Here is a 12,146-nt window from a genome sequence, read left to right as displayed (position 1 = left end):
TTAGGCACTAAAAACATATAAAATAGGCAGGCAAATAAGCACTTATAATTTTCAAAACAGGCAGTAAAATAGGCATTAAAATACAAATAGGCAATAAAAAAGGCAATGAAATTTAACTCAAAATATAATGAAGATAGACATACAAAACGAAATAGGTGTTTAAATAATGTTGAAACATAACTGTACATTCTTTATAGTTGCTTAAAATAAACCAGGATCTCATCATTAGAGACAGCAGTCCAATATTGTACTTAATAAATCACTGCGAACAGGAGTCACGTCAGGCCAAAATTTTCCATTGTATAATGGCTACAGACAGTAGTCTGACAAAATAAATTCTTGGCTACTTCCAACCAGTACCCAAATTATTTAAATATACACTCTATCACTGCACACACGGTTATTTCAGTTAAAAAATTTACACTATATATTCCACACATCATTTCGAACTAAGAAACTGTTTAAATGCATTTCAAGTTTGTACTGTACGGTTTGGCAGTCTCTGAATAAGAAGCACTAATTGTGGTTGCACATCACAACAAGGTATTTCTTCAGGTGATCAACCGACAAGTTATGTCTGCGATCGGACAACACATTTTTTAGAATTGAAAGAGATCTTTCAACCTCCACAGATGTTACCGGAGCATACTTAAAGCACGGGAGAACATGTGGATCTAACTCAGTTTGTATATTTTCACCTTTCAGAACTTCTTGAATTACCCTTAATTTGTCCAAGTCCTTATTAGCTGCAATAACTCGCTAACTGTTATTTTTAAATTTCTTGGAAGCATCGGAAAATAATCCTGGGAACAGGAAATTGTATGCACAGAGTTCAGTCATGTCCCAATTTTAAAGAAAATGCCTAAAATAGGCGATATCTGGCATTTATGAAATAACATAGGCAATATCGTATGAAATAGGCAAAATAGGCAAAATTAAATTGCCTTTAAATGAAGGTAATCCCTTTCCCCTGGCCTTCGCAACATTCGTTTTAATCATATCTCTAACAGGAAAGAATAGGCATTTTGCCTAACATCCGGTCTCTAGTGATGACAATGACGGGGTGTACAACATGTAAGATCGACTCCCAAAAATAGACTCCCGAAGAGGAACTGTCCATCAATTAACAGCCGCGCTGTCCAAATTCAGAAAAGTTTGTTCTCGAGTCCATCATATCCCGGTCCTTCCTGTTCAACGCACTTGGTTACCCAACAGCCACATCAACCCCCAAAACTGTAAGACCTAAAAACACAACCCGTCCTCATCCAAAAAAGAATCCTGGAGCAGGCAAATCTACAGACAGCTGGTATTGTTTCCTTTGCAAAGAAGATCGTGTCCTAGATATGAGATGCTGCAGTTTATGTCATCGTTACGTTCACGAAGAATGTGTAGGATTAACGAAAAATTATAAATGTGTTTTCGTTTGTCCAGAGTGCTAATATTGATACTTCATTCTCAGTGTGAAGTGAAATTGTCTTGGACTAAAATTGTACTTGTTTTTAATTTCTTTTTAATTTAATGTTTAGCTCTCTCAGCTACAATCTGTACTGATTTTATGCATGAATATTGTATAATCAACGATCCCCCCGCCCGCGTTGATCGACTACAGCGCCATAAGGACAGTTTATTATGACCAAGCTGCTGCACTAAGAAAAGGCAATGCAACACATTGTTTAAAACACGCGTTTCGATCTCAGTTGTCCCCCTCCATCCTCCCCTTCTCTCTTGCGCCTGGCATGCTCGGAACAACAGTGTAGGCGAAGATACCATAGAAATGTCCCTTTTCCAAAAACAAATCCTTCGATTTGCGATGATGTGTGGGCTGCGTCCACTCCGCCACACGATCTCGAATGGAATGGGATTGCAACACTGCGTGAACACAGCACTGGTGGTGCTCGTCAAGCCCATAATACTGCAAGCTGCAGGCGCCAATCATTCTCTTTCCTTGCGTCCTGCAAACAGCGGCATCTGAGCGCACACTGCCACTTGTGCGAAACGAACGAACCTCAGTTTGCAGTCGGTCGTAACACGAAGATATGGTCGCCGATTGGGCATGGGAACGTTTGTTGCGAAGGAGATAGTATTAAGTGAATAAGTAGGCCTATAATAAAAATTAATTGCATTACAGATTTATTTGGGTGTGCACGTGCGAATGTGCGAATAGGCAGAAGTCGCTACTGGCGTAGGGTACTGTAACAAATGTAATAATTCAAAATGCCGGATTGTTAATTATCAAGGTCATATCTAGACTTTTCGTAATCCGGAACAGCCGAGAAATTCCAAAGAATCTTATTTAAACGAGGTTAATTCTTGATATTTTCCGCACTAGTCTATACGTGTCTGAAATGTTTTGAAATTAAAAGTTTTCATTTTCACAGCAATTCTTCGAAAATTATCCGACCTGATCGGGAAATTGATTATTTTTTTTCAGTGCCGAACGTCAAAATTATCAATATTTCCTTCCCAATCCCATCCCGATAAAAATGTTTCTGTCGTGCACAACCCTAGTTACGGAAGTCAAACATCATTCTAATGTTTGTTGCGTAAACGTTCCCACGTTATTTGTTGGACATCGCAGTTAATTGCTGTAACTGACAGCCTGTAAATCGTAGAAAGCAATATTCTTAGTAATAAAATATCGCTTTAAATTCACCATTCGAAATACATGAACTTTTCCCCAGATATCTCGGGTGGGTAATTGCTCCCCGCCCCACTGCTCAGTGGCCCACTCAGTGGCGTATTTGAGATTTCATTTTGGGAAGTGTTTTTCTTCTTGGGTGTGAAAATGTGTATACATGTTACCCGTCAGTAAACTAAACTATAGCCCTACGGTTCTAAGTACCTTGAACATTGGTTCTAACCTAGGTTATTAAATCTTACCTAATACATTTATGACGTAATTTAGAAACAGTGTAGCCTATTTACATTCTAAGAAAACCCAAACTCGTACACAAAAAGAACTATCGAGCTAGTAACACCGAAAACTTATCCAAACTTAACGTCCATTTAAGCACCTACAAGTTTCTTGTGAACACTTGAATACATATTCGGTAGGTTTGTCAGTTGCAGAATGGTTCTCCGTTAATCCACAAGGCTGCATACTTTTCGGTATGGGAATCTTTGATGAATTGACAATTAATGGACACGAATAATTTTTTAGTTGTGTTTGTTACCGTTAAGAAATGGTATACTGTATGCCGATAATTCCATTTTCTTTTGCCGGGGATAAAAAGTTTTGTGGGGGAGAAATTCCCTGCATCCACCAGTTAATTCGTACACTGTATAAAACTGACTTAAGAAAACTCCAACTCAGATAGTGTTAATTACTCGTATTATGAGGGCATTGCAGAAACATGATAACATCAAGCTGAAGGTGAGTTTTTTGTGAGGCTGCTATTGTGGAACCTCGTTTGCCCTCCGCTGGGGAAAAAATATCTTGCCTGCCCCTCACTGGAAAAATCCTTACCATGCTGAAGCTACTCAAATTTCAACCTCTTTTCAACGTAGTACACCGTGGGCTGCAATCCTTACCGGCTGACGAGGCCCTGACGTCTGGACCCACGGATAGTATAATCCTAGGTGAGGCTTGTTCTGTGTTGTCCTCATATGTTTATTATTATTCCTTCATTCATCTTATCGGCTTTCATTACCATCGTCCCCCGCACTTTTGCCCACGCACTATGTTAAACCTTTTGTACCAAAGAAAAGTCCCCCCCCCTCTATGTTTTGGTACCTTGCCCCTTCTCAGTTTTGGAACCCAATCACCGCCACTGGTTGTTAAATTGAGCTGTACTTCACGTGCAATCGCGGACTTCCATTTGGCCTTATTGTATTATAAGTGGATGTTTCCTATGAACAAAATTTCTTCTCCTTAATTTTGGTGTTTTTTTATTAAAATGAATGTTGTAACATTCTTTAAATGTAGTACGATTTGGACATATTGATTTTCCATTTTTTCTGGGAGTTTCTCGGGGTTTTCCGTAACTTTGCATGGGTGAATTTAAGATTATGTTTTGATATGTTATTCTATTTTTTTGCAGCCGTTAGGGAAAATAAACATTCCTGCTTCAATTCGTTCCTTGCATTCGATTTTACCTACTTTTATACGCCTTTGTTTCAGGAGAACTATCTCCTAAGATTAACCAAAACGATGAACTGATATGTGAGAACATAAAATCCATAGGCAGCGACTTTTGGCGAACCAGCCATCTTCAGTCACCTAAAAATTCCTCAAGAAATGTATACATTATATACAGGGAGGTCCATAAGTCACGAAGTGATTTTAAGAATTAATAATCTGTTAATAATTGTCGACATTTACGTGAAATTACTTTTCACACATAAGTGTAAAGAAATCTTCCTATGTAGTGTGCATAAGAACAAACAGTCAAAACAAAAACAATACATACAGAAGTTATGAACTGTTGAAACCCTTTCGTGACTACCCTGTACATGAAATATGGTTTATATCACTCTCGCCCCAACAAAATTTACTTGAGGTTGGTGCTACCGATAGAATCTATAGTACAAGAAGCTAAATTGTGTAAGAAAAAAATGCATTACCTCAGCCACGATGTCATCTACGATAGTGGGGAATCCGTACCATCCCAAAATTGCACCAAGAGCAACAACCAACACTCCTACGCCACCAACAATGGCTGCCTTTGTTGTCATAGTCAGAGCCATTGCGAAAGAGCTGCCTGGTTAAGTCACAGATATGGAGTGAGTTATTTTAATCAAATGTATGTTGTGATTCGAAGTCAGCAGCACCCGTGAGCTATAGATAACGAATCTCAATTCACATTATTATCAAGTTGCCTGTGATGTTATCCATCATAATATCGGACCGATAAGCAATGTATGCTCAAAGGGTAGGTCAACACTGATTGGAGACAGAGAAGGGCATTGATTTCTTGATTAGATTGGAGACAGGTGTCAAAATTTGGTGTTGACTAAAAAAAACATGGCACTTCGGAAAAAACAATATTTGTTAATAACTATGCCGAAGTTTGTTTTTGAAAGTAAGCAGTTACAAGTTGAAGAATCCTAACTTTTTCTCTCCACGTGTTGCTTACATTGTTAAAAGGTGACTGAATAAATTCCAGTGCCCACTCCTATCTAACTACGGTTAAGCAAATATGAACGGTCATTACATTAATGTAATTTTAATGATTCAGTTTATAAAAATATATTTATGGTACACTCAACTGCAATGTGTAATCATTATCTAACTTTATCCATGTTCAAATATTCAAATGAAAGAAAATAACGATTGCGTCCTGTTTTAGGAAATTAACAGGTAGACTGTGTGACGAGAACAAAACAACGTTGAGTTATGATGACTTTACGATGTGAATTCATGAACATGCATGTCTAAAAAAAAAAAAATTGACGAACTTAAGAAGAAAACAGTTTGTAAAAAGTGATACACAAGTGATGAATACAGAAATGTTAATATTAAAATCTAGTTTTACGTGCTATGGTAACCACTTCGTCACGGAGGTCGGCGTTGTTTATTGGTGCCTATAAAATCTACTCACGCCTGGATTTCTTTCGAAAACGCGCCATTAATGCATTCAATTTAAGGAAACAACTTTTAGATTTTCCACGCCGACATTGATTGTGGGTTCTGGTGCCATAGCCTCGCTACCCGGCAAGGGAGATGCTTCCGTGTTGCATTACGTGGAAGAGAAGCTGGCATCTTAGTGAAAACGTCAACCCTTACAGTGGTTTTGTCGTAAAACAAATACAGTAAAACCTCGTTAATCCGGACCCCAATAAGCCGGACTTTGCTTAATCCGGACAGGAAAGAAGAAAGGAAAGAAAGAAAGAAAGAAAAGCAGAATGCAAGGTTTAAATGTGGCTAGAAGTCAACAAGAGAACTTCCCAAAGAAAAGGCATTCAACCACTGGTGAAATTCTGTTTCCCGCAGACTTTGTACTGTACTGTATAGTGTGTTTAGGCCTATGCCCTTTAAATACACAATAATAAATGTGTTTTGTTGCTATAAACTGAGTTTTAATGCACTTTCTACTGTTCTTTTAGGTTATTTCAGTTAATCCTGACTTTCGTTAAACCGGTCAACTTATCTCCCCCATTAGTCCGGATTAACGAGGTTTTACTGTAGTACCATGCTGCTTTAAAAAATTCATCACATTGACATAAGATACTATACTCCGTTCCAAGGAGTCTGTGGATCAACGCCGCACATAACGATAGAGAAGGGAAGAAAGTGAGTGGGCGGAGTTCTCCTGCAAGTGGTTGGTAGCTGCATCCGCGTTGCCCTCTCCATGCAATATCTTTGCCACTCATGCGATTCATTGGTCGAGACCTTTTTAATGTTTTCGTTTGCTTGCTCCACATACTTCTGGGAGAGAGTGTAGTAGTAAGCTACACAATATGGTGTCATAGTTGTTAACGTGACGTTTATTATTATTATTACTATTATATCTAGTTACACATTGACTAATAATGCCAATGGCAATAAATGGTGGAAAATAAACTTCTTAGATTGAAAATACTGATAGACAATAAAATAATTGAACGTGTAACAGAGTTTGTATACTTGGGAAGCCATATTTCAAAGTTCGAACACCAAAAAGATGTTCAGCAAATTTAATAAAATATATTAGTGTAAATGTAATTTGGAAAACAAATTTTTGAAAACAAATTAGAAAAGAAATTCAAATTAGATACCATGATATCATTTTAAAAGGCATCTCCTCTATATTTTAGCGAATGTTGGAGACTCCTCGTCAACATCATAAAACTAGAATAAATTGTTTACGAATTAGATGTTTTCGGTCATTAAGTGGAGTAAACATTAGAAGTGAAAAGATCCGAAATAAATGGAAGGTCGAAGCAGTGGTGGAAGAAATTCAGAAGTATCAGTTAAAGTGAAATGAACATGTTCTGAGGATGCCAGATACCCGTTTGCCTCGAAAAATTTTAAATTACAGGCCAAAAGGAAAATACATTTAGGAAAATCACATTGCCAATGGAATGATCAATTTTTGTAGTCGCAGAACCGGCTTCAGAAGGGGAAGGAAAACATGTTTATCTGCAAGTGGAGAAAATAAGTAACTCTACTCTTTGCTAACTAACTCTCTAGCCTTCTTAAACCCGAAGGTTTATGGCTGCAGCAACACAAGCCTTCCATCTGTCCCTATCCTGGGCAAGATCAATCCAATTTTTTGCATTCTTGCTGATTTCCATTAGGTTCATCTCAACGTTATCCCTCCATCTTAGTCTTGGCCTTCCTACAAGACTCTTACCATCAGGTTTCCCAACAAGAATCCTGTAAATTCTTCTTTCCTCTCCCATTCGTGCCAAATGGCCTGCCCACCTAAGTCTTCTTGATTTAATTTAATTTTAGTTCTTTCTTTTAGAACCACGTTCCGTCTCTCCTTGCCACAGTGTATCTTTATTATTTTCTGCTCTGTGTTGACAAGGCGAAGGCATTAGGTAGCATAGCTTCGTCTGAAGTGTCTCCCAATAAAATAATCTTTATCTTGTTGTGCTACGTTAAGTTTTGTTTAGATAGACACATAATGTTAAATAATGCAAATTTAAAAACGAAATATTTTCTGTTTAATTGCGAGGCAGAGCACGCCCTTGTTACATGAGAAGGAGTATCGGGTCCACTAACCCCTTACACATCTCTTTAAAAAGAATGAAAAATCTACAATAAAGACTACAGTGAGTTTTATTTAAAACCTTATCTTTACCCCCAAATGACACGAAGATAAAACAACAGAATGGTGATGTGCCATATCGCTTCCAAATCACAAGATTAAAAAAAGATACAAAAGAAAACTTGAGTTGGTAAATTTCCACTCTGGGCATCTCAAGTGGAAGTTCCTTAAAACGATGATCAACAACGATAGAAAAATAATAGGTCAGTAACCATTTATGAAGAAAAGAAGGGAACCATTATCTCAATAAGTCGATGACGGCAAAAATGAGAAGTGTGAAAAATTTCGGTGTGAAGTGGAATTAGATGAACCAAGAAAGTATGAAAACATTATCAATGGACTACCAAAGTCAATTTAAAGGTAGTCAAGTACTCTGCTTATCTCCAGAGCTTACATAAGATAATATATTTTCTATTATTTGCTAGAAACAACACACCAGAACATCCGTATTCTGAAAACAGGTTATGCAATTTTCGACTGTGTCTTCTATATAAATGTTTGTTTCCCTTAGCCGAGATGACCATGGTCTGGAATAGTTTCAGTAAGGTAACACAATGTTGATACAGAGTAGATACAAGGAAATCTAAAATGAAGAATAATACAATATAATAATAATAATAATATAAATTCCCCCTCGCCAAAGCCAAGACAAGTGTCGAAACAAAATAAGCTGAAGTAGCTATACGATTCTTTAACATTCTCCAGATAATGTAGTTGTAAACGATGTCAGAGATCAGTGGGCCTCATCTTTTGATTAATACTGTTTAGCTCAACTAAAGGACTTGTTTTATAATTTATACAAAAAGGACAGGAAGCTTGTGATTCAGTTTTTGCAATAAACAGTTCGCCACCACAATAACAAATGTAATAGTGATAATAAGTATTGGACACAGTTGAAAACATATTGAAAAGTACAAACTTGCACAGATAAAATATGTAAGATACAGAATAGTATATGGTAAGCGCAACATATTTATATCAACTCATTTAACGTATAGTTTTCAAGAAGAATACTTTACCTCAATCTGTATTTTCTTTTGCTCGCTAGCTCCATTTTTCTCTCAGACATAGCCTATAGCTTAGCCTTGAAATATTGAGTATTTTTTTTTTTGTAAATTTAAATATGAATATGTCTATCCGTTGATACAGTATTACAACACAATTTTCAAATAATGAAGAGAACTATTACATTATTATTTTTTATTGCTTTCATGTAGTTTTTCATTTTTAATGCCATTGTAATCTAAAAAATAAAATGTAAAAGAACACTGTGGTTGTGGTAAAATTTTAAATAGCTAACGTAATAGCAATCGAAATTATGTAATCTTAGAATACGAAGTCCAAACTTCTATTCTGTTGTCGTTTTGTCATTACCATGTTACTGGTTGATAAAGTTGCATGGCCTCAGCCCACAAGGAAAACCTCCTTGCACATTCACCAAACCCAAATTAAAATCCAGCACAACAATAGAAAAACGTTTCAACGCCCAACAGCCAATCGGCATTATCCTGGAACAAACACACCTTTAACAAACACAGCAATAGCACGTCAAGAATGAGAAACGATTTCGATGATATTCTTGATAAAGATAGAAAAGTATACAAGTCGGAGCTGCGTTTACTGCGTTAGCAGTGGCTGCGATTAGGGGGGCGAGGGGGACAGTTGCCCCCCAATTTTTGCTGCTTTTGCTCCCGCACCTTATTATCAAGGGAAAGTAAACTGTCCCCCCCCCCCCCCCCCCCCCGGTTTTGGCATCTTGCTACTCCAGTTTTGGAACCGAACCGCCGCCACTGTGCGTTAATAAGATGTTTTAAGGTCACATTATGCACAGACAAGCTAATCGGATCTACTTTTTAATGTGCGATCCGAGCCACCATGTGCCTCCACCGAGTATCAAACCCGGGATTCCTTGATTATAAGGCCACAACAATGTTTACTATCTAATGATAATTACTAAGCTTTATTTCTTTCAGTTTTGTTTATTTTACGTTGACAATAACAATACTGAACTAATGAAATGGATGACAGGACAAACAATGATGCATCCGTGCCTTAACGAGGTTTCGAACTTTTGATCTCTGGCCTCATAGTACGAAACCCTGACCACTTCACCACGGATGCTTGTTGAGTATTAATCAGAACATGACATGTTGTTCCTTCATTGGTTATATATTCTCGAACGAACTGGCCAATGATAATAATTTATATTTCAATAAAGTTTTATACTTGATACTATAATCTGTCTATGGCCACATGCATGTAGTTCCTCTAGTCTCCGCGTGATGTTTCGTTCGTCTGCAGCACACGTTGATTGTACTTATTTCGCCATTTCGCCACTAGGTGTCAGCACATGCTAGCGAACAAGTTCTACGAAACTCTTCGACGAGTTATGTATGCTCCCCTTTCTACGATTTGATAACCACTGCCAACAATAACCACGGGTGAAGTAACTGATTTTAACTCTTTTCATTCAAATTATGCATTTACCACTGTTCACACATCAATTTTGATGCGCTTGCATTAATGAAGGAATCCATAAGATTTTGTGAGACATATTCTCAAAACTAGTCTAATCGTAACGTATTGCACGATTCGTAGCCTTAAAAATAAGTAAAAGTTTAAGAAAATGTGTTCGAATTCATGTCCGCCCATGTTGTGAAAGTTTATCATTCATCATTGATGTAAGTATGCCAACACTATCAACCTGCAACACACAAATGTACCTCTGTGTGTATATACGGTATATGCGTACAACATATGCTACGCTCCCCAGAAAAAAAATCTAGATTCGTTTATGTAAGTAAGAAATAAAGCAATGAATGTTTACAGTATTGAAAACATTTATTGCAACCTGAGCGTTAATATATAAATACATTCAGCTGAACGAGCATAGAAAATTCAGTTTAAACGACCATTTTAATCTTACAAGCCCGACAACAGTTTGCACTGATTCATATCCAAAATCACGGCCATCAGAGACGAGGGAACAAGGGGATACCTACCCCCCTAATAATACATATACTCGTATTTTATATTAGTGTGGCTATGAACTTCTCACCTGATAACATTCAAAGATACGACATAACCCCTGTGCTTAATATAGCAGATTGTTGATAAAGATGTGGGTACATGTGATGTGAGAGTTGTCAAATCTTCCTGTTTATTAATATTTTGTCTTAGTTTTGCCTAGCTGTAGTGTAAATTATTTGATTCTCTTTCACGCCTTTTAAATCTGATGATATGAATGACAGGGTAGGCAACAGTACTACAGTAAGTGAAAGGAGTACGGGAATATTTTTTAGAGGAAAAAGAGTTCCATTTATTACACATATAAATTCAGTAGTTATTTGAAAGTAACACTTTACATCTAACTATTACTGTTTAAGAATAACTTCGATTGTATCTAGTTACTTTGAAATAAATCGTTAACCAAGTCGTGGCGTCAGCTTGAAGCAGGTTGAATATTGTTTAATTCAAATTGGGAGAAAAATATATCTATAATTTTTTGAGTGTGCCTAATTACACACGACAGAACCACCACTGCATGAACACCAATGTATTAATTCTAGATCAGATAAGACATGAGAGAATTCAATAACCAGAAATCATACTAAGCATACCTCTAATTTCAAGAGTAATGAACACAAATAGTATTTGCTAAAATAAATGGTAATTGTCATGAATATAGGCTACATTTGTTGCGAGCAAAGTCATGCATTGCACAGCTTTTTCCACTATAGAGATTTACTTTGGTTTATGTAGCCCCATTCTTTCATTTTTTAAAACATGAAATTAATTATAATATATATTGAAAATTTATTATTGTTTTGGATGATCATCAGTGCTTGCAACTCATTTATGAAACGTGCTACTCGAAATATAACTTGTTTAGAATAAAATACCTGAGTAAAAGTAACTTACAACAAATTTCTTAAAATACTAAAACTACTGACCAGGGCAGTCTTTATGTACATAAAAAAATACACTATGCACGTGACGTTTCCACCCTATATCAGGATCTTCTTCACTCTAAGAAACAAATTCAAAAATCTTTGAATTCGTATCTTAATCTGGAGAAGACCCTGACATAGGGTAGAAACGTCACGTGCATAGGGTAGTGTTTTTTTTTTACGTAAATAAAGACTGCCCTGGTCAGTAGCTTTAGTGTTTTTTTTCTAAAATGGAAACGAGTCTTAATTACGTTAACACTTAACATTCCTAATGTAAGAGTATCGAAGTTAGTCTTCCAAATGAGTAACTGTTACTGTGAGAAGTTACTTTTGAGCAGAGTAACTTTATTTCAGATACTTTATAAAAAAAAAACTTTGATGTTGTTTCTTTTATTTACTCATTCATTGTTCATTACTAGGTGCGTTCTAAGCGGTGGTACCCGCCCCATAACCCCCGTCTACTTTAGTAGTAGAATTAGTGTTATTGCTGTTTCTGCAAAAA

At 36.7% G+C, this 12,146-nt stretch overlaps 1 protein-coding gene across 1 annotated transcript in view; it reads right to left on the bottom strand.

The window, feature by feature from the left end:
- LOC145991451 (sensory neuron membrane protein 2-like) overlaps positions 1-4,715 on the bottom strand; it is a 38,785-nt gene extending 34,070 nt beyond the window's left edge. The window contains exon 1 of the mRNA XM_083127456.1: positions 4,564-4,715. Coding sequence (XP_082983582.1) covers positions 4,564-4,686 — 123 coding nt within the window. The 5' untranslated portion in view covers positions 4,687-4,715. The remainder of the gene's footprint in view (positions 1-4,563) is intronic.
- Between the last annotated feature and the right edge of the window lie 7,431 nt (positions 4,716-12,146).

The sequence above is a fragment of the Lepisma saccharinum genome, chromosome 8, assembly GCF_977018435.1.
Source record: "Lepisma saccharinum chromosome 8, izLepSacc3.1, whole genome shotgun sequence".
Taxonomy (NCBI): domain Eukaryota; kingdom Metazoa; phylum Arthropoda; class Insecta; order Zygentoma; family Lepismatidae; genus Lepisma; species Lepisma saccharinum.
This window is presented reverse-complemented; position numbering and strand designations above follow the sequence as displayed.